The 25,042-nt window shown below is 65.5% G+C and overlaps 1 protein-coding gene across 5 annotated transcripts in view; it reads right to left on the reverse strand.

Moving 5' to 3' along the window:
• The window catches only part of NFIC (nuclear factor I C), a 45,298-nt gene extending 22,292 nt beyond the window's left edge, over positions 1-23,006 (reverse strand). For 4 of the 5 annotated variants that reach the window (XM_063357879.1, XM_063357878.1, XM_063357877.1 and 1 more), the window contains exons 1-2: positions 20,156-20,311; positions 1,767-2,298 (exon numbers count right to left, since the gene is read on the reverse strand). In XM_063357879.1, the coding sequence (XP_063213949.1) occupies positions 1,767-2,298; positions 20,156-20,185 (562 nt within the window). In that variant the 5' untranslated portion in view covers positions 20,186-20,311. Of the gene's footprint in view, positions 1-1,766; positions 2,299-20,155; positions 20,312-22,810 lie in introns of those variants that run through there. The other variant, XM_063357876.1, reaches the window with a different exon arrangement.
• Between the last annotated feature and the right edge of the window lie 2,036 nt (positions 23,007-25,042).

Below are 25,042 nucleotides of genomic sequence, written 5' to 3' on the forward strand. Positions count from 1 at the left end.
ACCCGCTGTTCCCAGTGCACCGCCGGGCCCCATCCTGCCCCCGAGCGGGCGAGCCACGTGCACGGGCACGTGAAGCCGGCACTATGCGTGCGCACATGTCCACCCTTTCAGCTGATCGCCAATGCCCCCCCCAACCTGCCTGGGGTCCCACCTGGGCCCTGGGGCAGGATCTGGCCCTGGCTACTCACTGGCAGAGGCTGTGCCCTGCTTGTCCCCAAAGCCACGAGGGCTTGGCGCAGCCCCCAGTGCCCTGCCCGGGATATGTGGCTCCCTGGGGACCGGGTGGGGTCGCCTGCTCAATGTGCCTCAGTTTCCCCAGTGACACCCAGCATACCCCACTGCTGGCCAGGCAGGGGCAGAGCTGTCTCTGGCTGTCTGTGCCCACCATTATTCATGGCCCTGGCACCCCCTTTGCTGGGACTGCTGACACCGCGGAGCCCTCCATGGTGTCACTGTCTGGCCCTGGGCCCTGGCCAGTGCCGGGCAAGGAGCCCCACAGTCCCCCCACCGTGGTGTCGATGGGGATGGGGGGAACAGCTGGGCGGGCATCACCCAGTGCTGTGGGTGTGTGCTGCCAGGAGGGGACCGATGTCCTGGTCCCTGCACACCTGGGCAGCTCAGCCTGGCCATGGAGGACTGCGAGCCCCTCGACCGCCCCTCGGGGCTGCACGTCGCGGCCCCCCCTGGCTCGGCATCGTCCCTGCGAAACCCACCCTGCCCTCGCCTGCGGGGATCACGAAGCATTTCCCTGGGCTCCTTACCCGCCTGAGGGTGCTGGGGGATGTTGGGGTCCGGGGGGGACCCCAGCTGCCAGGTGGGTGTCTGTGCCAGCACGTCACCAGCCGGGGACAGCAAACCTGCCCGGATAAAATAAGATCTGTCCGGAGCTACTGGGAGCTTCCCTTGCCCAACGTGCGAGGAGGTGGCGTGAGCTGGCAGCGAGGACCATGGCTTAGGGACCTAATCCTCTGAGCCTGGAAACCGTCGTCTGCCCTGCCCGCCGTGCCTCAGTTTCCCCCTTTCGATTGCCAAGGCTTCGAGAGCAGGTCTGAGCCTCCCTCCTCGCTGTAGTGAAACCAGCCCAGTTCTCCCAGCGGGTCCGTGGGACCCCTGGGCGGGTGAAGGGCAGGGGAGCAGCATCCCCTCGTTGCAGAGCAGAAGCTGCTGGGGTTTGCCCCCGCTGGCACCGTCGCTGCCCCCTCCCCAGACGCTCCTGTCCCCGCCTCGGTCACCCGCCGGGCGAGGGGCTGGGATGGCAGCCCACGGCAAACTGGCACTGCTGGACCGCTCCCAGCTCCAGCCCTCGGGGGACGCGCTGGGAACAGGCTGTCCCTTCCCTGCCCACGCCGCCCACCCGCTCCTCACCGGGCTGCCGGCACAGGCAGCCACGTCAGGCAGGCGTGGGATGCGGGGTGAACCCCCCCAACCCCCCCCTCCGGGGATGCCCAGAGCCAGGAGCATCCTCAGGGACCGCTCGCTTCCTCCCCTCCCTGGCACGCGCCTCCCGGGGCAGCCAGCATCCATCCCGGCTGGGGGAGAGCGTCCGTGTGGGCAGAGCGGGGGGCACCCGCTTCCTTTTGCAAGGTCTGCCAACAGGAAACGTGTCCCGGAGTGGTGTCCCCAAGCCAGGGATGGGACAGACATCGGGCGAGAGGGGAAAGCGAGAACAATCTAGGATCAATCGCAGGGAGCCGGATCTGGTTGGGACGCATCCTGGCTCTGCCTCGCAGGGACGAGCACCCACCGAGCACCCACGGAGCACCCACCTCTCTCGCGGACGAAGTAGGCCAGGTAGAGGTCGAGCTCCTTGACGGAGACGCTGATGTGGTGGGGCTGGACGCAGAGGATGGGGTTGGTGCACTGGCCCGACTTGACCAGGCGCTCGCCATCGGTGCTCTCCAGCGGGATCCCTTTGAAGAGGATGACCATGACCAGGTCCAGCCGCCACACCTTGTCCGCCTGCCGCAGGCAGTCGATGCGGCGCATCTTCCCCTTCTGGTCGGGGTTGGAGAGGACGCAGCACGAGGGCTTCTTGCCCGTGATGGAGAGCACGAAGTCCTCGCGGCACTCGGGCCGGATGTCCTTGCGCAGCTTGGCCAGGAGGCGCGAGGCCCATTTCTGCTTCACCTCCGGCTTCTCGCTCAGCAGCTCGTCCTTCACCGCCCTCTCCTCATCCTTCGTCATCCTCTTCTCGTGCTTCTTGAAGTACTTGCGCTTGCGGGCCTGCAGGTTGAACCAGGTGTAGGCGAAGGCCCGGACGTGGGGGAGCAGCGCCTCGATGAAGGGGTGGAACTCATCCTGGGGGAGCAGAGGGACAGGCGGTCACTCCCAGCTGAGCCCCCCCAAACCCACCCCGGGGACGGCTGGGGACATCCCCACCGGGCTCCATCCCAGCACACCCAGGAGGAAGAGCTGTGGCAGAGGCGCGTGCCCAACACAGACGGGCAACCCCTCCCCGTGCAGCGGGATGCCCCCCCATCCCGGCAGCCCCCCATAAATCCCACCGGCTGCAACGCTCCCGGGCGCCAGGCACGCCGCCTCGGCAGCACCCGGACCCTCTCCCCTTCCCACCCACGCGTGCCGGGATCTGCTCCTGACAGAAATCCCGCCTGCCATCGCGCCTGCCGGAGCCGCCGTGCCAGTGCCAGGCGCTGCCAGACCGCAGCACCCAAGGGACGGGTCCCCCACACCCCCAGCATGCCGGGTGCTCCCCTAGGGACTGTGGGTGCCTCGGAGCTCTCCGCTCTCTCCAGACCAGCGGGAAACTCCCCCAGTTTGCCCCAGTTGCGGCCGGCCCAGCGGCTGGCGCCCGGCCCAGTGCACAAGGAGTGCTCTGACTGCCTTTTTCCATTTGGCGAGCGCTGCTGGACGAGTCTGGCCCCAAAAGAAAACAAGGAAAATGCATCCCCCCCCTCCCCGGCCCCTTCTTCCCACATCCCTTTTCTTTTTTTTTTTTTTTTTTTTTAAATCCCAGTTTGGAAAATCAGTGCTTCCTGGCTGGGGGGGGGGCCACAACCCCCCCGAGGAACAGGACAGAGAGGTGTCAGGGCATCTCCCGGCAGGGAAAATGGCAGAGAGAGGGCCAATCATCCCCGTGCGGGGCCAGGGTAGCAGCAAACTTGTCCCCGAGGGCAGGATTTGGCCCTCAGGGTCCCTCACAGCAGGTGACGACGTGGAGAAGGAAGGAGCTGGGCTCGACGCTCGAGTCCCGCCAGAGGCTGCCAGGGCCGGGCAGGGGGTGGCTGGTGGCAGCCGCCCCCACCGTGCCACAGCCCCGGTTCGCAGGGTCATGCCCGGGTTTGGGTCACCCTCCCAGCAGGGGGGGGATGCCAGGGGCAGGCGCTGCTCCGGGGGGGGACCCAGGAGGGGACCGCGGGCAGCCGCTGGGGGAGGACGGAACCCCGGTAGTGGGACAAGGCGAGCGGCTCTGGAGATGGCGACCGGCCCCGCTCATCCCAGGGCAACGATGCATTTCCCGGCCGAAGCAGCCCTGTCCCAAGTGACCCTCCTTGGAGGGAACAGTGTCCCCCGAAGCAGGCTCCCGGTGGGGGCCGGCCCCATACGGACCCTGCTAACTCCCACGCAGCCCCAAGTCCAGCACAGACCCCCATTAACCCCAAACCAGCCCCTGTGAAACCCCAAACCCCCTCCCCTGGCACAAACCCTGCTAAAAGCCAGCACAGGTCCCCCAGTGCAGCCCCTGCTGTCCCCGGGACCAGCGTCCCCTGCACGCACCCCGCTGTGACCTGGCACAAACATCCCAGCACAGCCCCTACCGTCCCCTGAACCCGGCCCAGACGCCATAAATCACCAGCACCAACCACCAGCACAGCCCCACTACCCCCCCCACCACGCACAGACCCCCGTTATTTGCCAGCACCGATCCATCACCCCGGCACCGACCCCGCTGTCCCCCCGAGCCGACAGCCCCTGCTCCAGACCCAGCCGTGTCCCCACGGGTGTCCCCCCCACAACCCACGGGGGACCCACCCTTGCTGGGGACCTCATCCCACCTGTGGGGACACAACCCTGCTTGGGGACCCATCCTGACCCTGGGCACCCATCCCTGCCTGGGGGACTCATCCTGCCGGGGGAATCCGTCCCTGCCTTGGTGGACCCGTCCCCGCCGGCTGCTCCCGGGGTGGCTGCAGCCCCGCGCGGCCGCAGGGTCTGGTTCCCTCCCCGGCAGCAGCCGCTAATTCAGTGCAGCTGGGCAAGGGCTGGGCATGTGTCTTAAATCAGGGAAGAAGGTCAAAGAAAAGTAAGACAGGAGCCGAAAAAAGCAGCAGCGAGTTCCAAAAACAATACTTGGCCGGGGCGGTGGGCGGCTGATCTTCCTTGGTGGCCGGTTATTCAGACGAGCCCTACAAATTGCTGCCATCCCCCGGCCCCGCCACCCTCCCCAGGCAGCTGGCGGCAGGGCTGGCTGCAGGGCCGGGGCCGGGGACACCGTGCCATTGTCCCCGTCCCTGCCCACCCCTGGGCAGTGCCACCCCGGGCACCGCCGCAGGGACGTCGGGCAAGAACCAGGTTATCCGTGTTGGGGGTGGCAGCACCCATGGGTGCTGCTCGCCCTCTCTGCGAGGGCCGGGGGATGCTCAGTGCTCTGCCACAGGGTGGCAAGTGCAAGCCCCGGTTTCAGGGGGGGCTCTGAGCAGATGCTGGCTTTGCCCCCCCTCACCACGGTGTACAGATCCCACTTGGACCCACATCTGGGACCCCTGAAAACCTGCTGCGTGCAGAAACCCCGATGGCCCTTGGCGACCCTGAGGCCATGGTGGCCACCCCCCTCCCCAGGATTACGGTGGGACGGGAGCGGCACCAAAAGCCGATCAGCCCCTCACCAACTTTCCCTCCCGCCTGGTTTATCCCGCGCCGAGATGCCGCGCAGAGTTAAGCCGCTTTAGCGGGGCCAGGCGAGGGCGGCCGGGGAGCACCAGGACAGACGGTCGGACGGGTGGGACGGCTGGGTGCTGAGGGGACAAGCTTGGGGACCGTCGTGCCCTCCATCCCTGCCACGCTGCTGGCACCGTACGGCCAGTGAGCCCCTCGGCCAGGCACCCCACCCTGGCTGACACCGGCCAGCTTCACGGCCAGCGCGGCTTCGGGAAGCAGAGGCAGGGATGCGCTTTCCGTCTGTCCCCGTCACCGGTCCCCGCCGTCCCCCCCAGCCCGGCCGGCAGCGTGGAGCGCCGGCAATTGGCTGGTTAAGTATTTCTCCTGCTGTTTTTCCTTCGCGGGGCTGGGAAGCAGAGACGTGCTGCAATACCCCAGACGAGGCTGCTCCCGGGGCATTTCCGGACGGGAATCTGGCAGCAGAGCCTGCGCTTGGGCCCCATCCAGCCCGGGCTTGTAAAGCCCCGCGACCCAGGGAGGAGGAGCACGCCTGCGTCGGGGTGCTGCCGGCGCCGGCACAGGGCCCCCCTCGCACCCCCCTACCAGGGACTGGCGGAGCGCTGACTTTCCCTGCCAGATGCTACGAGGGGAAACTGAGGCACGGGTCAAGCCCGGCTCTTTCCTGCTGTTAGTCCTGCCGTGGAGCGGGGAGGGGAAGGAGTGATGCTCTGCGTGGAGCTGGGCACGCCATGCCAGGATTAACTCCTCCGGCAGCGCCTCTGCTCCTGCTCCTGCCCGTCCCCACCGGCTCGGCCGGTGCTGGAGCCCTGCACCCCGGCTGCTCGGCCGCGGCGGTGCCTTCCCACCCTGGGGACAGCGGAGGATGCTCTGTGCCACCCTGAGACATAGCGCCAGGCGCGGGGCATCGCGGCCGGGCACCGCAGCGTGGGCTGGCCAGGGCTCGGAGCACCCTCCGCTCCAGCGCCATGTCCAAACAGGTCGGGCTCGGCGAAACAGCCTGAATTTTCCGCTGAAAAAACACTTCCTCAGGAAATTCCCGAGCAGTTTTCATGGGGGGCGGGGGGGGGGGGGGGGGAGGGACATGGGGGGATTGGAGGAGGAGGAGGAGAGGGACGGGAAGGGTCAGTCGCCTCGGCAGCAGGTTTGGCTCCTCACCGGCACGGCCCCAGCCCTGGGGAGGAGCGGGATGCCATCCCCGCCGCGGGCAGGCAGCGACGCGGAGGACCTCGCCGCATCCCGGCCCTGCAGGGACCACACAGGGTTTATTTTATGAAAGGATGCTCAGCCTCCCCGCCAGCCAGCCACACACCTCCAAACCGCTGCCGGCTCCCACCACCACCGCCGCTCCTGCCACGTCCCACTCCCCGCGGCCGCGCGAGCCCGGGCAGGGGCTGGCAAGTTGGGTGCTGGGTGCCGTGCCCCCACGGGAAGCCTTGGCACAGCGACGGGCGGGGGTTATGCAGCCGCAGAGGTTCTGGCAATCCTAAAAATCCCCAAATCCCAGCAGCCCAAAGGGGCACGGGGGGGATTTGCTCCTTGCCCCAGCCTCAGTTTCCCCTTCTTGGCGCCCATGGGCAACCTTGGCACGGACGAAACCCGCTCTCATGTGGCCCCAGCGAAGCCTCTGGTAGCCGCTTCTTAACTGTTCGCCAAAGCGGCTCTCAGTAATAAGTTAACCTGGTAATGAGACCTGTTGCCGAGACAGATGCAAATGATTGGGAAGTGCTCATTAGAGGGGATGGAAGGAGGCACTTAGGCCCTGAAAAGCACCCAGCCTTTCCCGGGGCGGCCCTGCGCCGTATTAGAGCCCATTTTACAATAATTGCTCCAGAGGAGGAAATCTATTTGGATTCATCATAAAGTATTTATTAACAAGAGCTTATTCATAATTTTTGCTGCTCGCCGGCATGGCGCGGCCAGGCTTCCCGGCCTGCTCGGCAAGTCCTAACGAGGCTTCCCCGGCGCTGGCGAGCGGCATCGCCGTGCTGGGAAGGGGGAAACTGAGGCACGCTGGGCACGGGGCAGCGGGAAGGAGTGTGGCAGCAGCCAAAGCTCCTGGGAAAGGAGCCGGGGACGGTACGAGCTGTGCTGGCCTCGCCGGCGCACACCTGGCCCCGTGCCGGAGCTGCCCGTGGGGCAGAACAGGCTGTGGCAGCCATGCTGCCCCCCAGCAGCTGAGCCGGGGCGGGGACGACCCGGCCCCACGCTTGCAAAACCCCTCTTGCAGCCCGTGCCGGGGCACGGAGTCCCGGTGCCCGGGGCAGCCTGGCTGGCACCGCCGGCGCGTGCGGAGGTGAAGGCAGGACACGGTGCCACCTCCCCGCAGCTCCTCTCCCCGGACCCCAGGGCGTTTCCCCCCTCCCCAGAGAAGAGCATCCTCCTCCGACATCCTCCAGCCAACATCTCTGTGCACGGCTCGGGGCTGCGTACGGGCCGGACCGTGCCCTCAGCGCGTTCTGGATGCGGCCGCCCTGTTGGGAGCGTCAGCCAGGATGGATGCAAGGCCAGAAAGGGGCTCCCCTGCTTCACTTACTGCCGCGATGCTCAGCCCCGCTCAGGATCAGACTGGGAGGCGGCGGATGGGCTAATAAAACACCCGATGCTCACCACACACCCGGGACCACCACCCCGCCGGGTCCTTTGAGCCATCCTGGCGCAGGCGGGTCCCTGCTGCCCCGCGGGCGCTGCGAGCACCCCGCGTCGGGCCGGTGCCCACCTGCCTGCGCCTACGTGCCGGGGCGGGAGGCGATGCCGGCGCTCGCCCTCGCAGGTGGTGCGGCTGTGAGCGGGGGCGCGGGGAGCGCGCCGAGGCCGCCGCCGCGGGTCACGCGAGGCCGCGGCAGGCAGCGAACCTGCCAGTTGCTTTGGAAAACAGCAGGAAGAAAAGCAGCTCTCTTTGCAGCCCCGGGCTCAGGTGCCAGCACTGCCTGGGCCCGCGCCAGCCGGCACAGCCCTCCCCGGGGAGGCAGCACCGCCGGCAGACGGCGGCCGGGGGTGGCCCAGGTGGGCTCAAGCCAGGGATGGGGGCTTTTCCGGCAGCACGGTACTTGCCCCAACCCCGGGCCCATCACCCAGCCTCTGATCTGCACGCAGGCACCCTCACCTCCAGCAACAACTGGCGTTGATGGTCCCCGATTTTGCTAAATACACCCCAAACCGGGGAGCGGCGTGCCCAGGGTGTGGGGAGGGGGTAAGGATGCCCCGGGGATGGTACCCAGCGGCGGCACAGCCAGCACTGGCAGGCAGAGGAGCCGGGGGGGGCGGGTGCTGGGAAGGGAGACATGGAGGTGGGGGCGCCCGGGGCCGCTCGCTGCCTTGCCTGCAGACACACTCGGGTCTCCCAGGTGCCTCATTTCCCCCAGGTGCCTCAGTTTCCCCAGGTGCCTCATTTCCCCCCAGGTGCCTCAGTTTCCCCAGGTGCCTCATTTCCCCCAGGTGCCGTCTGTGCCCGTCCCCCTCGGGGTGCAGGAGCTGACAGCTCAGCCACCTCCCCCCGGGGTGACCCCGCCTGTCCCCAAGGTGCGGTGCTGGCTTTCCAAAGATGGGGAAACTGAGGCACAGCACCCGCCAAGCCAGCCTGCAGCAGAGGCAGGATGCGACGGCGGCTGCTGGGGTCCGGGAGGAACCTTGCGAGCAGCGCAGGGGGGCACCAGGCCCATGGCCAAGGAGATGTCCCCCCGCCCCAGGAAGCATCCCGTGGCCGGCAGTGCGGGGGCCACGTGGCTTCCCAGCCGAAACCCCCCTGGGGCTCCAAGGAAGGGAAATGTTTTCTGGAACTGGAAAAAAAAAAAAAAGCTTTGCCAACAAGGCCCCGGCGCTGCCAGCTCCTCCGCCCGGCCCTGCGTCAGCGCGGGGCCCCGGGGGTGGCCTGCTCCCCCCCAGCCCCGCTCCTGGCACACGGCGGGGACTGCGGCTACGGGGGTGGCAGGGCTGGAGCGGTGCCTGAGACCCAGCGCTTCGCCCACCCCGGACCCCAGCGTCCCAGGCTGGGAACTGCCGGGATGTGCCGCGGGGACGGTGGCGGCTCGCACCCCCAAGAGCGCAGAGGGAAACTGAGGCAGGAGAGATGCCCCGGCGCTGGCAGCACCGTGTTTGCCCCAGGGACGGCAAGCAACATGCAGCCCCCGCTCAGCATCCCCCCCCAGCCCCGAGGAAGCTGGGACCAGGCAGGGCCCCCCCAGCCCCCCCGGGGCTCTGAGCCCGGCTTTAGCCCCTGACGCAGGAGGTTTTATTTCCCTCTGTACATATTTTTAGCCCTGCCTGCTCCGTCCTGGCCTTTCCAAGGGGGATTAATTCCCCCCTCCCTCCGCCAACATGCACCATTAAGGTGTGGGGGTGCAGAGAGGGGTCCCCGACTCCCTCCAGGGGATGCCCACGGGGAGGGGGAAAGATGGCACCCGGGGGTGTCTCTGCGCCCCATGACGGGGAGCGCCACGATGGGGTGGCGGTGCTCACCCTGCCGCAAATCCAATCCCTGGCGGGTTGGAGCAAGTCACCAGTTAAAAATAGCCCCGGCCTTTCGCCGAGGAGCCGGCGACCTTGCGGGAGGATCGGCCGCCCCCGGGGCCCTGGCGGTGAAGAGTTCACGGTCCCCCCCGCCGCAGCCCCGTCGCCTTCGCTGCAGCACGGACATGGCCGCGGCTCAGCCTCCGCTCCGGCATCTTATGGGCTCCCTGGTGGGTTGGGGACACCCTGCCAGGACCCTCCGTCTAGGCATGGGGAAACTGAGGCACGGGGCGGCAAGAGAGCAAAGGGGGATGAGGGTGTCCCCAAAGGGTCACCACTGCCCTAAGCGCTGAAGGACAGGACTGCTTTAACTGGGGGGGGGGAGTGGGGTTCCTCCGCTTTCGGCAGCTCGGCGGAGCCTTCCTGGGGAGATTCAAAGGCTGAGCCCGGCCGGGTCCTATTTCGGGAGGGTTTTGGACGCCTCCCAAGCGGCAGGAGTGGGGGCCGGCCCGGACAAAGGGACTTTGTTTGGGACGCTGGGTTCCGGCGGTGCCCGGCGCGGAGGCTGGTGGCTGTGGCTGGTCCCCTTGTCCCCTCGCAGGACAACTCAGCACCCAGGGCCGCGGCAGGGGGCAACGGCCCCTCTGCCGTGTCAGGTGCTGCACCCACCTGGAGGTAAACTGAGGCACGGGGTGGGACTGTCCTTGCTTCCCAGGCCACTGCTGTAACCGCTAAGTGACACTGCCATACCGCGGAGATGGCTGTGCCAACCTGCCTCGTGACGTGGAGTCCACCAGCCACCCGCCCTGGGCCACTTGCCCAGGCTGGCCCTGAGCCATCCCCTGGGGGAGTCCAAGGTCCCTGAGTGGGGCCGAGCACTCCGGGAGCCAATACCCTGGCCACCGGCTCCACGGCGGAGCAGAAGGAAAACCCCCCTCAGGCCGGATCCTGCCAGCTCGGCGCATCGACAGGAGGCACCAGGGTGCCAGCGGGATGCAGTGCTGCCAGCACTGCTTGCCCTGGGACCGGGGGCCTCCATGTCACCTCCGTGTCACCTCACCCCCCCCCACTGCTTGCCTCAGGCCCTGGGGGGCTTCGGAAAGCCCCAAGGTTTGGGGGCCACAGCACCGTTACCAGCCCACGCATGCTCCCCGCTACACGTAGAGCCGCAAGCGCCCACGTGCGCACCCATGGGTGCCGGGCACAGGAACCCCGGATGGGACCGGCTGAGCGGGCAGGGTCCTCACTGCGGCGATGCCGGGTGAGCTCGGGCTGGCTCCTGTCGCCGTCCCCACACAGGACACGGCGTGGCCGCGGCTCGGCCCCGGCGCTGCTGCCGGCAACTCCCCTCTCCAACCAATTCACCACCACAAGGCGAAGAGGCTGGCGAGCGCGTCCCGGTTCCCTCCGGCGGTACCTCAGGATGCGATGCAGTCATCGCTAATGCATCTGGACTCATTTACGGGGATGAGAAAATGTTTCCAGGTTTCCCACAAAGTCCCATTAAGATCCCAGTCCCACTCTATTTTTAGTGCCCTCATCAACAACGCCTTCCCCAGCCACCCTGGCGGCTCCAGGGCCCTACGGGGCTGGGGGGGGGGGGGCACCCCGGGGACGCGCCCACCTTTGGGGGGAGCTGAGCTGCACCGGGACCGGGCGGCTGGAGGGGGCAAACCCCGGTTCCCCACCCCAGCAGCTTCTTTGCACCCATGGGTAAACCCCGGCGGTGGGGACGCCCCAGCTCAGCTTTCGCCCCAGAGCGGCAGAGGAAGAAAATGCGGTGGGAAACAAGAGCGAAAGCTCCCCCCGCATCTCCCCGGTCACCGCGTTGGCCACGGACCCCAGACGGACACGGAGAGCGGACAGCAGCACTGGGCGATGCTCGGTGGGGCTGGGCACGCTGGTGGCACCGTGTCCCTGCAGGTGCAAGGTCACAGCCTGCAGCACTAATTTGTCACCTGGCGACAGCCGGTGGCCCAGCCAACCCCCCCCCCACTGCTGCCAGCAACCCCTGGAGCCCCGGCACGGCCTCCCCCCAAGGCAGTGGGTGCCTGCGGGGCTCCTGGTGCCGCTGGCGAGGGCGCGCATGGACCCTGTCCTCGGCCCTGCACCCTCCCGGGCTATCTATAGCCATGACCTCAGCGGGAGCCGGGGCAGGCGCCCGGCCGCGCATCCTCCCTTCTTGGCAGGGCCGCTGCCACAGCCCCCACCCGGTTAAAGAGCCGCCGCCAAGCCGAGGCTTTTATCCCATACGCTCGCTAATCCGACGGGATTCGGTGTCAGGGGCTGCCCACGGGCGGCTCGCAAAGGCCGTTTCCAGAGGGGGGGCTCAGCCAAGCGATGGAGAACGCCAGCCGGCAAGGGCAGACGGCGGTGCTGGGTGTCACCGCGTTAGGTGACGGCGTCTGACCTCAGAGGCTGGATGAGGGGGGACGTGGGTGACCTGGCTCCAAGGAGGTCAAGCAGGGGATGTCCCCGCGCGGGCAGGGGTGACCTGAGGACACCCCGCAGCTGCGCCCCGCAGGCGTCGGGGTCGCAGCCTCCCGCAGAGCCCGGGGTGGGGGGCGGGGGGGCACGGGGAGGGACCTGCTCGCTCTGCGCCGGCTGCCCCCCGGGGGCAGTGGGGAAGGGGTGGCCCAGAGGAGGGGAATTTCCCCGGCTTTTTTTCTCCGACAAACTCCTCGGCTTGTGCAATTAGAGAAATTTGTTTAACAAACTCCCGGGGGAGCGGAGCGGGAAGGTGGGGTGGCGCGCGGCCAGGGGCGCTGCTCGCACAGGCCCGCTCCCTCCCCGCCCGCGCCTTTGATCAGCGGCGCGCTTCGCCGGGCCAGAGGAGCGGTTCCCTGAAGCCAGATGGCGGCCGGAGCCGTGCTGCGTCGCGGGAAGCGCCTCGGCCCCTGCGGACGTGCTGCCCGTGGCAGCCCTCCGGCCACGCGTCCCCTCAAACCGTCCCTTGGCCGCCCCCTCCGCTCGCTCGCCCGCATCCCAGCGCCCTCACGCTCGCCGGGGCGGCACGGCCTCGGCACCCCGCCGCCCCATTGCTCGTGGCCCCCAACCTCCCGGGCCGCACGTGCGCACCCATGCGTGTGCCCATGCGCGCGGCATCGGCTGGCGGGCAGGCGCAGGCCCGGGGCGCTCGCTTGCGCGCGCTCCCGCTCACTCTCTTTCTCATGCGATGCCATTTCCATCAAAAACCCTTTACTCTGCACTTTTCGCCAGCGCCGCTTCATTGGTATTCACGCCGCGCCGCTCGCCTGTCCTGGCGCACAGGTTACTAAAGGAGATTTTGCGGCGCAGCGCGGCGGGGGTCACATTACAGCCCGCGCCGTCTCGCTTTCCCGAATCGCCGGGCAGGAGCCAGGGGACGGCGGGAGGGGATGGGGCGCAGGATCCGGCACGTCCCAGCTCCTGCCAGGCAACGGTGGGATGAAGCAGCCCCGTTGTACCAGGGCAAGGCGGGCTGGCGGCGGGGAGCTCTGCAGCAACCAGCGTGACGGGTGGCTCTCTGGGGACAGCCAGGTCACCGGCGCTCTCCGTCCTCCCCGGCAGCCCGCCGTGCCTGCTACAAGGTGGGAGCAGCCGGCAAAGGGAGACCTGAGCAGAGAGCAGGGCGCACGCTTGGCACCGCCATCACCCTCGCCACCGGTGCCCGGATGACTCCCGAGTGGCATCCAGTGTGTCCCCGGCAGGACTGTGCCCCCACGGGGGATGGCGTCCTTGGGCGAGGAGGGAATGGCAGGCGCCTCTCGTTTCGGGGCTGGTTCGGGGAGAGGGGAAACGTCTGGATGGAAAATCAACATTTCTCTCTCCGGCTTTTTTGGTTTTTTTTTTTTTCCCCTTCTTTTCCTTTGAAAGCAAAAATATTTCTTGGTTTTTCGTGATCAGAAACATGTTGGGGGTTTTTTTTGGACAACAGCCGGTCAAATACCGTTTCCCCGCGAAGGGAATGCAGGGGCCCTTAGCAAGGAGAGCAAAGCCTTCTTAAAAAACAAGATAAAACCCCCCGTCTTTTAAGAAATCCACCTGGCCACGGACTCGAACAAACTCCCAGGGAAGAGGGGGTCAGCAGGAGGGCCTGATCCTGGCATTCCCGTGCCAGGCAGCGCTGCCCAAGGGTGCTGCGGCCCCTCCTGGAGCGGCGGCGCTGCCTGGGAGGGTGATGCCCACGGCGGGCAGCCCGAAGCCCAGACCTGGGGATTTTGCCCAAAATGCTGATTAGAGCTGGCTGCCGGCCGGGGAAGGCAGGATTAATGCGCTTTTAAAGCAGCAGCGAGTTAACCGAGAAATCAATCCTTGGCAGGGACTGGCCCGCGGGTCCCCCGGCGCGTGAGCGCTGCCGCACCTGGGCCACGGGATCCTTTCCCAGCTCCTCTCCAGGACTTGGGAAGCGCCGGGCCTTGGCGGCCGGCGCAGGGCGTTGGGTCCTGGCCAAGCTGGCACAGCGCGGCGCGGCTGCGGGGGATGCCTGCCCAGGGCCGACGTGACGGATGGCGAGCCCAGCCGCCCGCCCGGGTGCGAGCCAGGCCCCGGGATGCCCGCGGGGGACCCTGTGCATCCCCACCCGGCAGCTGGTACATCCCCAGGGGGCTGCGTCCCCTCCCCGAGGGTGACATTGTCTCAGGGTTCCCAGCTGGGCAGGGCAGGGGAGGGAGGCTGAGCTCAGGCTCTTGCTTGTGCCGATTTGGTGCATCCAAAGCCTCCAAAGGCGCTTTGGTACCCAAAACCCACCAGGGTTTGGCACTGGGCACCTCCACCCCCCCCTGCAAGGCTGTGCCCCTCTCGGGCCCAGCAGCCCCCAGCCGTGCCGTGGGGCTGTCACCGGTGATGCCACGTGGTGCTGGCCCGACCGGGCAGGGCTGAGCCAACCATCGATGCCCCGGCCGCTCCCCATCGCCTTCGCCGCGCTGCCCCGACCTGCCCGGCACACCCCGAGGTGCCGCGGGAGAAATCCCCGCCCCACGGGTCTCCGAGGAGCGGATCACGCCCCTGCCACCCCCAGGCCCTGCCTGCACCCCCCCGGCCCAGCTGCAGGGACTGGGGGAAACGGGAACCCTCCCTCCCCCAGCCCCGCCGGCCCCCTCCCATAAGCGCTCAGCCCCCTCGGCGGTGCTCAGCGCCGGCATCGCCATCCTTGCGCAGGAAGAGCCACAGCACGGCCGGGGGCGGCAGGCAGCGAGCCAGCATCGCAGGGAGATATTTTGCCTTCTTCCCCCCCCAGCCCTCCTTCTGCCCCTCTAGCAAGGGACCCCGGGGGTGCTCTCCATCACCGCCACCGTCCCCATCCCGGCCATCCAGGGCTTGGCTCGTCCCTAGGACAGGTGCAGCCATGCCAGGAGTGACAGCGGGGTGGGGGGGGACGGGACACGACGACAATGGGCACCCCTTGGGCTACGGGGACGCGGCTGGGGCCAGGCATGGGGAAGGCTGGCACCGGCAGCACTGGGCAAGGACAGCGGGCAATCGGGAAGGGCAAACCGTCCCTGTGCTGGGGACCATCCTCGGCCTCCATCACCCCCAGAGGCAGGGGACACTGTCCCCCCCTTTCCCTCTGGATGCCAAACCCACCTCCAGGCCCTCCCCTGGGCCGGGATGAATCTCTTGCCGCCACCGTGGCAGTTTTCCCCCGGGATCCCTGAGCTCTCTGTGCCGGCACTACCCTGGGGAGACACCTTTCACATGCTCCAAGTGGAGCGTGGCCGGCTGGGCAGGCCCTGGGCACGGCTCCTCTGCCCACCGAGCCTCGCCGCGCCGGCACGGCCCCGTGCACACCCCGCCGCACCGGCCACGCTGCAGCCAGAGAGGAAAAAACCGCGGGGTCAAAGCAGGATCAGGCTACGGCTCCCAGCATCCGTCCCCAGCCCGCTCGGGCGCGAGGGGATAAAAAAATCACCAAAGAGAGCTATTCCCCGCTTGCTTCGAGATAGCCAGGCAGCGAGCCGGGCTTTGTTCAGCGAGCCGCAAGCGCCCGCGCACGCTCGCAGCGTTGGGCACGCGGCGGGTTTGCTCCCTGCCCCGGTCCGGAGGGAAGCGCAGGCAGGGAGGGAAGCACTCGGCAGGGGCAGAGCTGCCCGGGAAGGTGAATTATTGGCGCGCTGGAGGAGGGCGGCTGATTTATCGCGCGAGGCCCCGGCAAGTTCAAGGTGATGCGGTGGAGAGTGGCGCAGCGCGAGGGCCGGCCGCCCGGCCAGCGGCTCTCACCGATGGCGTCTCTCCTGCCGCAGGGCTTACCCTGCCCACCACTCGCCGTGCCCACCCCAGCCCCCCGATCCGGCTTCACAGACCACGCTTAAAACAGGCTCTATTATTCCCGGGCAAGGATTTAAGATGACAAGGGGCAGAAGTGGCGGGGTCCTCGGTGCCGGCGCGCGCGGCAGGGCAGGGCTGGCCGGGGCAGGCGGGCACGGCGCGGTAGGCGCCTCGCGGGGAAAGCAAGGATCTCCCGAAGGTTGCATTTAAAGAACGGCCTCATTGTTTTTCTCAAACAATACTCAGCAGATGGGAGAATTGAAAGTGTGTTGCAACCTTCCCTCTCTCCCCCCGCTGTGCCCGGCTTGCTGCTCCCATCCTTTGGCAGCCGATCTGAGCTCCCCGCTGGAAACCAGTTCGCCGGAGCTACTGGTGGAGGGGGTGAGCACCGGCGCTCCCCTCTCTCACCACAAAGCTGCAGGGTTTTTGGGAAGGTGGCTTGCCAAAGGATGCCCCGGTGGGATGTGCCGGGCAGGCAGCTCCCCGCTACGGCCACATGCCCCCGCCGGCGGTGGCAGCAGGGTGACCTGCAGAACCGACCGGTGGTGGCCGGGGAGAGGCGAGATCCCCCTCGGCACCCCACAGCGGCGACCGGGCCACGTGGCCGCAACGCCTCTTACAGCCCGGCTGCGTCCCCCGGGCACTGTGGCGTGCCCGTTTCCGCGGGTGCTGCCGGCACTCGCCGGTGCGGAGGTCTGTGCCAGGCCAGCCGGGCCGCGCTGCTCCCCGGTGCCCCCGGGACCGGTGCTGCCGGCTACAGCACGCGCAGGGCTTGTTGCCCGGCTGCCGGCTCTCAGTCTGCATCGCTTCTGCGTCGAAACCAGGCTCCGAGGATGCACCCGAGCAAAGCGGTGGGAGCCGGGCGTCCTGCCGGGGTCCGGCTGGAGACCCTCGTCCCTCCCCCAGGCCCCAGCAAACCCGTGGGGCTGGGGAGAGGGTCTCTGGATGGACCCCAGCGAGACGCCCGGCTCCCACCTCACCTCGCTCCCTGCCGACGGGTACCAGGGTGTGGGCTCAGGGAACGCCGGGGCGACTGCCAGAGACGAGCCAGAGGTTTGCAGGAACACCGACGGTCATAAGATTTACACGTGTGTCCCCCCCTGCCCCCGCCGGAGCACCCCAAATCCTCCCCACCCCAACCCCGTTGCAGACCCAGGAGCCGGGGATAACTGCTACGGCTCCAGAAACACCGCTGGCGCCTGACGGACACCCGCGCAGGGCCAGCGGCGGGTGCTCAGCGCCGGGGTTATTTCGGGGTCCTGGCAGCCGGAGCCCCCCCCACCCCCTTCCCCATGGGCAGGGTGAGGCCTCCTGCGTGGCGGTGGTGCCGGTGCCGCTTCCCTGCTAATCCGGGCAGCTTCCTCCTGACTTCCCGGCCTGGCCCCGAGGGGGGGACAGGGGGAGCGGGAGAAAGTCCCCAGGCAGGGACAGAGAGCTGAGGAGGGCACAAAGTCACCCCCCTTGCCGAGGCCCCGGCCAGGAGCGTGTGGCAGACGATGCCTTTTGCCAGAGCTATTTTGGGCTGCCAAGCCCCAGCTTGGACCAGCTCCGGCCGGGAAGGGCGGCTGCCCGAGCGGTAGCCGAGGGCCGGGTGGCCATGCGGGGCTCGAGGGGCTGGCAGTGGCGATGGCGGCAGGGAGATGCGCGAAGGCAGAGGCAGGGCGGCTCCCGCGCACGTTCCAATGTATCCACATCACCATCCGCAGCTCCCGAGGCCGGGCGAGCCTCCCCGCCGCGCGGGTGGGATGGGAACGGCACGGCTGGCGGCGGGGGGAGCGCTGGGGGGGCCGGATCCGGTAGGTGCAGACGACGTCTGATCCCAGCCGAGCCGGGCTGGATCGCAGCTAAGGCTACGCCAGGGCAAGGGTGGTGGTGGGGGGGAAACCGGAGCCTTCCCCGCGCGAAGGCGGCGAGGCGGAGGCTGGGATCCGCCGAGGAAAAACCAGCTCCCCCCCGTCAGCCGGGCGAAGCGTTGGGAACAGCGCGGGTTTGGGAGCCAAACGGCTACTGCCAGCCCCGGCCCAGCCTGCGACCGCGCGGCTGCCCACATCAGAGCAACGCTGGTAGCTGGCAACAACAGGCCCTGCCAAACCAGCACCAGTTGGAGACTGGGACGGTGGAGAGGTGGCGGGACCCCCGGGAAGGATACGGCCAGGGTGGGAAAGGGACAGAAAGGGAAAGAAAGGGAGAGTAAAATAGGAAAAAAGTAAAATAGGAAAAAAGTAAAATAGGAAAAAAGTAAAATAGGAAAAAAGTAAAATAGGAAAAAAGTAAAATAGGAAAAAAGTAAAATAGGAAAAAAGTAAAATAGGAAAAAAGTAAAATAGGAAAAAAGTAAAATAGGAAAAAAGTAAAATAGGAAAAAAGTAAAATAGGAAAAAAGTAAAATAGGAAAAAAGTAAAATAGGAAAAAAGTAAAATAGGAAAAAAGTAAAATAGGAAAAAAGTAAAATAGGAAAAAAGTAAAATAGGAAAAAGTAAAATAGAAAAAAGTAAAATAGAAAAAAAGTAAAATAGAAAAAAGTAAAATAGAAAAAAAAGTAAAATAGAAAAAAGTAAAATAGAAAAAAGTAAAATAGAAAAAAGTAAAATAGAAAAAAGTAAAATAGAAAAAAGTAAAGTAAAATAGAAAAAAAACTCAAAAGTAAAAGAGAAAAAAGAAAAGGACAATAGAAAAAAGAAAAATAAAAAAATTACAATAGAAAAAAAGAAAATTTAAATAGAAAAAAGAAAAGTAAAATAGAAAAAGGGAAAGTGAAATAGAGAAAAGTAAAATAGAAAAAGGAAAAGTAAAACAGAAAAAAGAAAAGTAAAATAGAAAAAAAAAAGAAGAGACGAGAAAAGAGGAAAGAGAAAAGAGAATAGCGAAAAGAAAATAGAGAAGAAAAAAAGCCCGACTGAGGTGTGCCCTTTGCCAAGTCAACCACACGACGGGGAGCACCATCCCCGGGGTCATTCCAGCAGCCCCGGCGCTGCCCACCCCTGCCCAGGTCGGTGCCCGCGCCGTCACCGCACCCACGGAGCGCCAGAGACGAGGCCGGACCCCCCCCCGCTGCCCCCCACCACGATGCAGGTGCCGCCATGAAGGGACACCACCACCACCCCCCCCACACACACGAACTCCCGCAGGGTGCGAATCTCCGAGGTGGGGCCCGATCCTGCCCCCAGCTCCGGCACAAGGGATGGGATCCCACATGGGAATCGCCGACACGGGGGTCCAGCGGCGGCAGCAGCAACCCCCCCCTCATCCCCTACGCCACCCCCCCCACAAAAAAAGCCAAGCCCTCGTGGGGTGCAGCACGAGGCCGGATTGGGAGCGGGCAGCCAGCAGGGAAGAGGTTACGAGCGGGGAGGGGGGGGGCGAAGCTGCCTGCTCAATAATTAAATAAATATCAGCGATCAATAAGGACAGAGCAAAGGCAGAGCCGCAGCGGTTGTGGTGCGGGCAAAAGGGGGGGGAGGTGGGGGTCCCCAAAGTGTCGTCCCCCCCCTCTTTGCCCGCACCACGGGCCCTGGCACGGCCACCGGGCCACGTCGGCGTGGCCTGGGGTAACACCAGCGTCCCCACGCACACGGCGACATGCAGACCTGGGGGGGGGACACACACGACACCCCAGCATCGCCCCTCACCCCGCTGACAGAGGTGGTTACCCCCCACCCCGCTTTCCACGTCCTGCCATCCACGACCCCCCCACCACAACCCCCCCCCCCCTCCACGCCCTCTTGCCTGCCAGCGCGGCATGGCGCAGCCGTTTGCAAATTGTCCCAAACTTAGAGGATTTGGAAGAAAAAGCATTGTGCCACCCCCCCACCAACTCATTGCACCCCACCATGTGCAGCCGGGCTGCAGGGGGGTGGGAGGATGGCGGGGGGGGGTGGGTGGGGGGGAAGGAAAAAGTTTCACGCTACGCAAAAGACGGCGCAGCCAAGGCCGAACCTGCAGCGCCGAGACCCCCCCAACCCTTGCTGAACCCGAGTGGGGACACCCCCCACCCCGCGCCGTGTCCCACCGTGTCCCCCCCACCCTGTCCCCAAAGCCAGCACCACCCACCGCCGGGCGCAGCAAAAAAAAAGAAAAAACAAAAAACAAAACAACCAAAAACCAAAATAAACCCCAAACCACAGCGCAACCTTCCCCCCCCCCCCCCCGTGCCCCAAGTGAAAGTGGAGGCAGAAAAACCCCCAAAAGCCCCAGAAACACCCCCTAAAAAAAAAAAAAACCAAAACACCCTAAAAAAGGCGGGGGGGGGGGGGACGACGACGACGACAAGAGGGAAACGCGGCTCCTCCGAGCAGCCCCGCACCGGCCCCAACCCGCCCTTTCCCTGTTATGATTATTTTTGTCCGGTGGGGGGGTGGAAATTGCTTTTTCTTTCTTTTTAAAATTTTCCTAATTTTGGGGGGGGGGGGGTTGTGGGTTTTTTTTTTTGGGGGGGGGGGTGTTTGCGTTGCGGCTGGAAAGGAGAAAAAAAAAAAAAAAGTCTGTTGCGGCGAAAGGGGGGGAATAACGGGGTGGGGGGGTTGAGGGGGGGGGGGAAGACGGAGTAAGGGAGAAGGGCGGGATGGGGGGGGGGTGTAGGGGGGTGGGGGGGGGGAGACCGGTTACCTGGGTCAGGCAGAGAGGAGACGAATACATCCCGAGCCGCGCTGGGAAAGTGGCTAATTGCAGGGCTGAGACTCCAGGCGTAAAAGTTACTGAGTCATTTCGGAGGCTGGAGCAGTCCGGGCGTTTTTTCTCTCTCTCTCCTCCGGAGCGGCTCTGCGGGGCCCGGGGGGGGGGGGGGGGGGGGGGTGAGGGGGGGGGGGGTGAGGGTGAGGAGGAGGAGGAGGAGGAGGAGGAGGAGGAGGGGGGGGGGGGGGCAACGGGGCAAGGGGGGACGGCCCCACGGGAGGTGGGGGGGGGGCCGAGGAGGAAATAAAAAGGGTCCAACTTCCAACCCCCCGCCCCCCCTCAAAAAAAAAAAAAAAAAAAATTAAAAAATTCACAAAAAAATTAAAAATTCCTCTCTCCCCGCCCGCCCTCCCGGCTTGAAAATAAAGCGCTCTTCTTTTTTTTTTTTTTTTTTCTTTTTTTTTTTTTTTCGGTTGTTGTTTGTTGAGGGGGTTGGGGGGGGGTTGGTGGTTAAAAAGGCAAAAAGCTCATCTTCGCCCCAAGGTTGCGGTGGGGGGGGGGGGGTGGGGGGGGGTCGGGGGGGGGTACGCACCCAGCCTGCAGGCAGGGGCGGCGGGGAAGTTAGAGGGGAAGCGGCTCCATCCGAGCCAGGGGCAGCGGAGAGAGGGAGGAAAAGAAAGAATGAGAAAATGAAAAAAAAAAAAAAAAAAAAAAGAGAGAGAGAGAGGAAAAAAAAAAGAGAAGAGGGGAAAAAAAAAAAAAAAAGGAGCGAGGAATGAAGTGACGTTATGAAAAAAGCCCATCCCAAAATATTACATCCCATTTAAAGATGTAGGAACCCCCTTTGGCTCGCAGGGCCGAGGCGCTGCGGGGCAGGGGCGAGCCGGGGGGGGGACGACACGGGATGGGGGGGCCCGAGCCGGTCAGCGCCGGGCCAGCTCGCCCATTTTGTTTCGGGTTTTTTCATTTTTTTTTTAATTTTTTTTTTTTTTTTAAATAAACGGAACTAATCCGGCCAGAGGAGAGAGGAAAAAAAAAAAACCCCAACCCTGCAGATTCATGTGCAACTTCTGGGCAGCGGCTGGGGGGGGGGGGGGGGAGCTGCCTGCACCCCAACGCGGGATTTCCCCCCCTCCCCGCACTCCCTCCCGCCGCATCCCGCGGAGAAACGCTTATTTTTGCGCGTCGTCTCTCGCCCCCCCCCCCCCCCCCCCCCGCCCGGTGTTATTTAACGACCGGCAGCATCTCGCCGCTTTTCCCCGGTGCGGCGGCGGGTGCGGGGTGGGTGGGGGGGGGGGGAGCCCCGCATCCGCGTGTGTGTCCGTTCCCCGCCCGCCCCCGAGCGCACAAAGAGGGAACGAGAAAGGGGTAAAAAAGAAATATTATAATAATAATAATAATAATAATTACAAAAAGCGGAGCCCTGCGCGCCCGGCAAACTCCAAACCGCAAGTTCTCACTCCAGAAAACACCGCCGCCACCGAGCCCTTCTGCAGGCTCTAATCAAGCTTAATTAGAGAGTGCGCGAGGCCGGGGGGGGGGGGCGAGGGGGGGGGGAAAGGAAAAAAAAAAAAAAAGAAGGAAAAAAAGAAAAAGAAAAAAAGAAAAAAAAAAGAAAAGAAAAAAAAACCAGGGAAAAAAAAAAAGCACAAAGGGAATCCCCAGTTCCTAATTGTGAAAGTGAGTTTCAGCCCCGCAGGATGGCGGCCCCCCCCCCCCCCCCCCAACCAAGACCCGCAGGGGCGGGTTGGCCGCGGTGCGGGGCCGCCGGGGAGGATAAAACGGCGCAGCGCCCCCCCCCCCCCCCCCCCCGCATTGTCACTCCCCAACTTTTGCCGGCACCCGCAGGACGATCCCCGACAGGGGTGGGGGTTATCCCCCCCCCCCCCCCCCCCCCATTAAAACCCGCTCCGGCGGCACCAGCCCGGCTCCGTGCGAACTTCACCGCCCCCCCCCCCGCAATCCCCACCCCGGGGGGGGCCGCAGCGCTCACACACACACTCCTCTCCCCCCCCCCCGTGGCCTGGCAGGAGGCGAAGCACGAACAGCCCCGCACGGCGGGGGGGGGGGGGGGGGGTGGCTGGGTTTATTCTTATATAGAATATAGTGATTTTTTTTTGACACCCCCCCCTCCACGTCCGTTCCCCCCAGGGTGCGGGCAGCGCGACCCCCCCGGCCGTCACTTCCAAGTTCAAGTCGGTGCGGCCGCCAACCTCCTCCGCCCCTTTTTTTAGCGGCCATTTTCAGCTCCATCCCAGCCCTCCGCGGGTTGCGGAGGGGCACCCCCCCCCCCCCCTTCGCCCCCCCCACCGCGCCGCGACCTCCCCGCCGGGCGGCTCCCGCCTCCGCCCCCCCCCCCCTTATACCGTGGGGGAAGGGGGGGGGGGGGGGGGAGAGGAGGCGGCAACTTCCCTCCCCCACCCCCCCCCTTTCACACCCCCCCCCCCCGGGGCACACTGTGAAACTCCGCTGCCCGCCCCCCCCCCCCCGACCCCCCTCCCCACCCCGCGACCAACTTTTGCGGGTGGGTGACACCCGCAAAACACGCGCGCACGGGGGGTGGGGACGGGGGGGGTTGGGGACGGGGAGGGGGGGGAAGAAGGGGGGGGAGGAAAGTAGAAGAGAAAATGAAAGTGTCATGGGACCTACCATAGCCAAGTGCAATTAACGGGCTTCCAAGTTGCTGCGAAAAGCAAAGAGCTGAGGGGGGGGGTGGTGGTGGTTGGTTGGTTTTTTTTTGGTATTTTGTTCTAAAACGTGTGTTTTCCACCGAGGCGAAGGAGGGGGGGGAAAAAAAAAAAATCCAAAAACGTTGACCCCCCCAAATAATAATAATAAAAAATATTAAACCCCCGATAATAATAATAATAATAAAAGCCACCCCCGCGCCCCCCCGCCCCCCCCCCACTCCAAGGCCACCGGTGCAGTGTCCTCGGCGGGCGGTCACCCTCTCAGGGCCATGCTCCGGCCCCGGCGCCGGGGGGGGGGCGGGCTGGGCCGGGGGCCACGGGCCGGGCCGTTGCGGGGCGGCGGGAGCGCGGGGCCGGGCCTCATGCGCGGCGGGGGGGGGGGGGGGGCGGTGGCGGTGGGGGGCGTGTGTGTGTGTGCGTGGGGCGGTGGGGGGGGAGATGGTGGTGGTGTGTGTGTATGTGCGTGGGGGGAGGCGGGGGGTTATTTTTTGGAAGGCGAAGAAGAAAAAATAATAAAATATCTGTTTTTAAAAAAAAAAAAAAAAGAAAGAAAAATTAAAAAAAAAAATATAAAATTAAAATAAAATAAAAGCCGGGGCGGGCTTTGCGCTATGGCAAAGCAGAGAGGGCATCCCCCCCGCCCCCCCCCAGCGGAGCCCAACTCCGGCCGGGCACGGCTCCTCCTCGCAGCCCGCAGCGCCCCGGCCCCATCGCCGCCGCCGCCTCCGCCTCCGCCTCCTCCTCCTGCCTCCTCCTCCTCCTGCCCTGCCTCCTCCTCCTCCTCCTCCTCTGCCTCCTCCCCTCGCCCCGGGCACCGGCGGCGCTGCGGAGGGGACGCTCCCGGTGCGGGGGCGGGGAGGAGGAGGAGGAGGAGGAGGAGGAGGAGGAGGAGGAGGAGGAGGAAGGCTGCGGCTCCCGTCCCGCTCGCCCGGCAGCGCGGCGGCGGCCCCCGGTGGGTGCTGGTAGGTGGCGGGGGCTGCGGCGCGGCCCCCCCGGGCCGGCGGGCTGCGGAGGGAGGTGCGGGGCCGCCCCCCGGCCCTGCCCGGCGCGGGGAGGAGGGGGGGGGGGGGGGGGGGGGGGCGCCGCCCGGTGCGGAGCTACCGCAGAGCGGGGAGGAGCCGCGGGCAGCGCCGGGCCCGGCCGCCCCCCCCCTTGCAGCGGGCGGCACGGCGGGACCCCCCCCCCCGGCCACCCCCGGCCCCCGCAACACCCCCGGTCCCGCGCCGCGGAGACCCGCTGCTCGTCCCCATCCCCGGCCCACGGACACCCCCGCCCCACGGACACCCCCATCCCTGACCCACGGACACCCCCCGTCCCCATGGATACCCCCATCCCGATGGACACCCCCCACCCAGACACCCCCATCCTCACGGACACCCCCACCCCCGACACACGGACACCCCCATCTGCATCCCTGGTCACCTCCCCCCCCCGCCCAGAGCATCCCCCGTCCCCGCCCCCCCTTCTCCTTGTCACCCCCCCCATACTCCTCATCCTCCCCCCAGCACCCACTCTCTTCCCCCCCCCCCCCCTCCCGGATCTCGGCCCCCCCCCGGGTCTCTCTTAAAGTCACAGGCCGCTTTGCAGCCGGGGCTGCGGCTCCAGCCCCGGGGGGGCGGGGGGGGGAACTGGGGGTTTGCCCCCCCCCGGGTCCCGCTCGGAAAGTTGGCAGCGACCCGGGAGTCGGGTTTGGTCCGGGAGAGATGAAGGGTGCTGGGGGGGGGGCGGGGGGGGGGGAAGCGTTTCCCTTTCTCCATCCACCCCTTTTGTGTCTGGACCTGTATTTTTAACCCTTGTTATCGGGTAATCCTTTAAGCTTTTAATCCTTTCAAATAACCATCTTTTTCTAGAGGAAGGCAACAAAAATGAGATATTTTTTTGCAGTTCGCTGGGGGCGCAGCGTGCACACACACACACGCACCCCCCCCCCCCCCCCCCGGCTGCATTTTCGGGCACGCTCCGGAGTCTTGAACCGACAGGAACGTAATCTCCCTCCCGTCTCCTGCGCAAATGGTTCTGCCCGTGATAAATAATACACTAAATAATTTCTTTTATATTTTTAAAATAAAGCAAGCTACGCTGAACATTCCCCTAGTTTTTATTTCATCATTTTCTCCCTCTTTTTTTTTTTTTGGGGGGGGGGGGAGAGGAGGAGAAGGAGGAGGACGACGACGACGACACACGACTCGGT

The sequence above is a fragment of the Chroicocephalus ridibundus genome, chromosome 22, assembly GCF_963924245.1.
Source record: "Chroicocephalus ridibundus chromosome 22, bChrRid1.1, whole genome shotgun sequence".
Taxonomy (NCBI): Eukaryota; Metazoa; Chordata; class Aves; order Charadriiformes; family Laridae; genus Chroicocephalus; species Chroicocephalus ridibundus.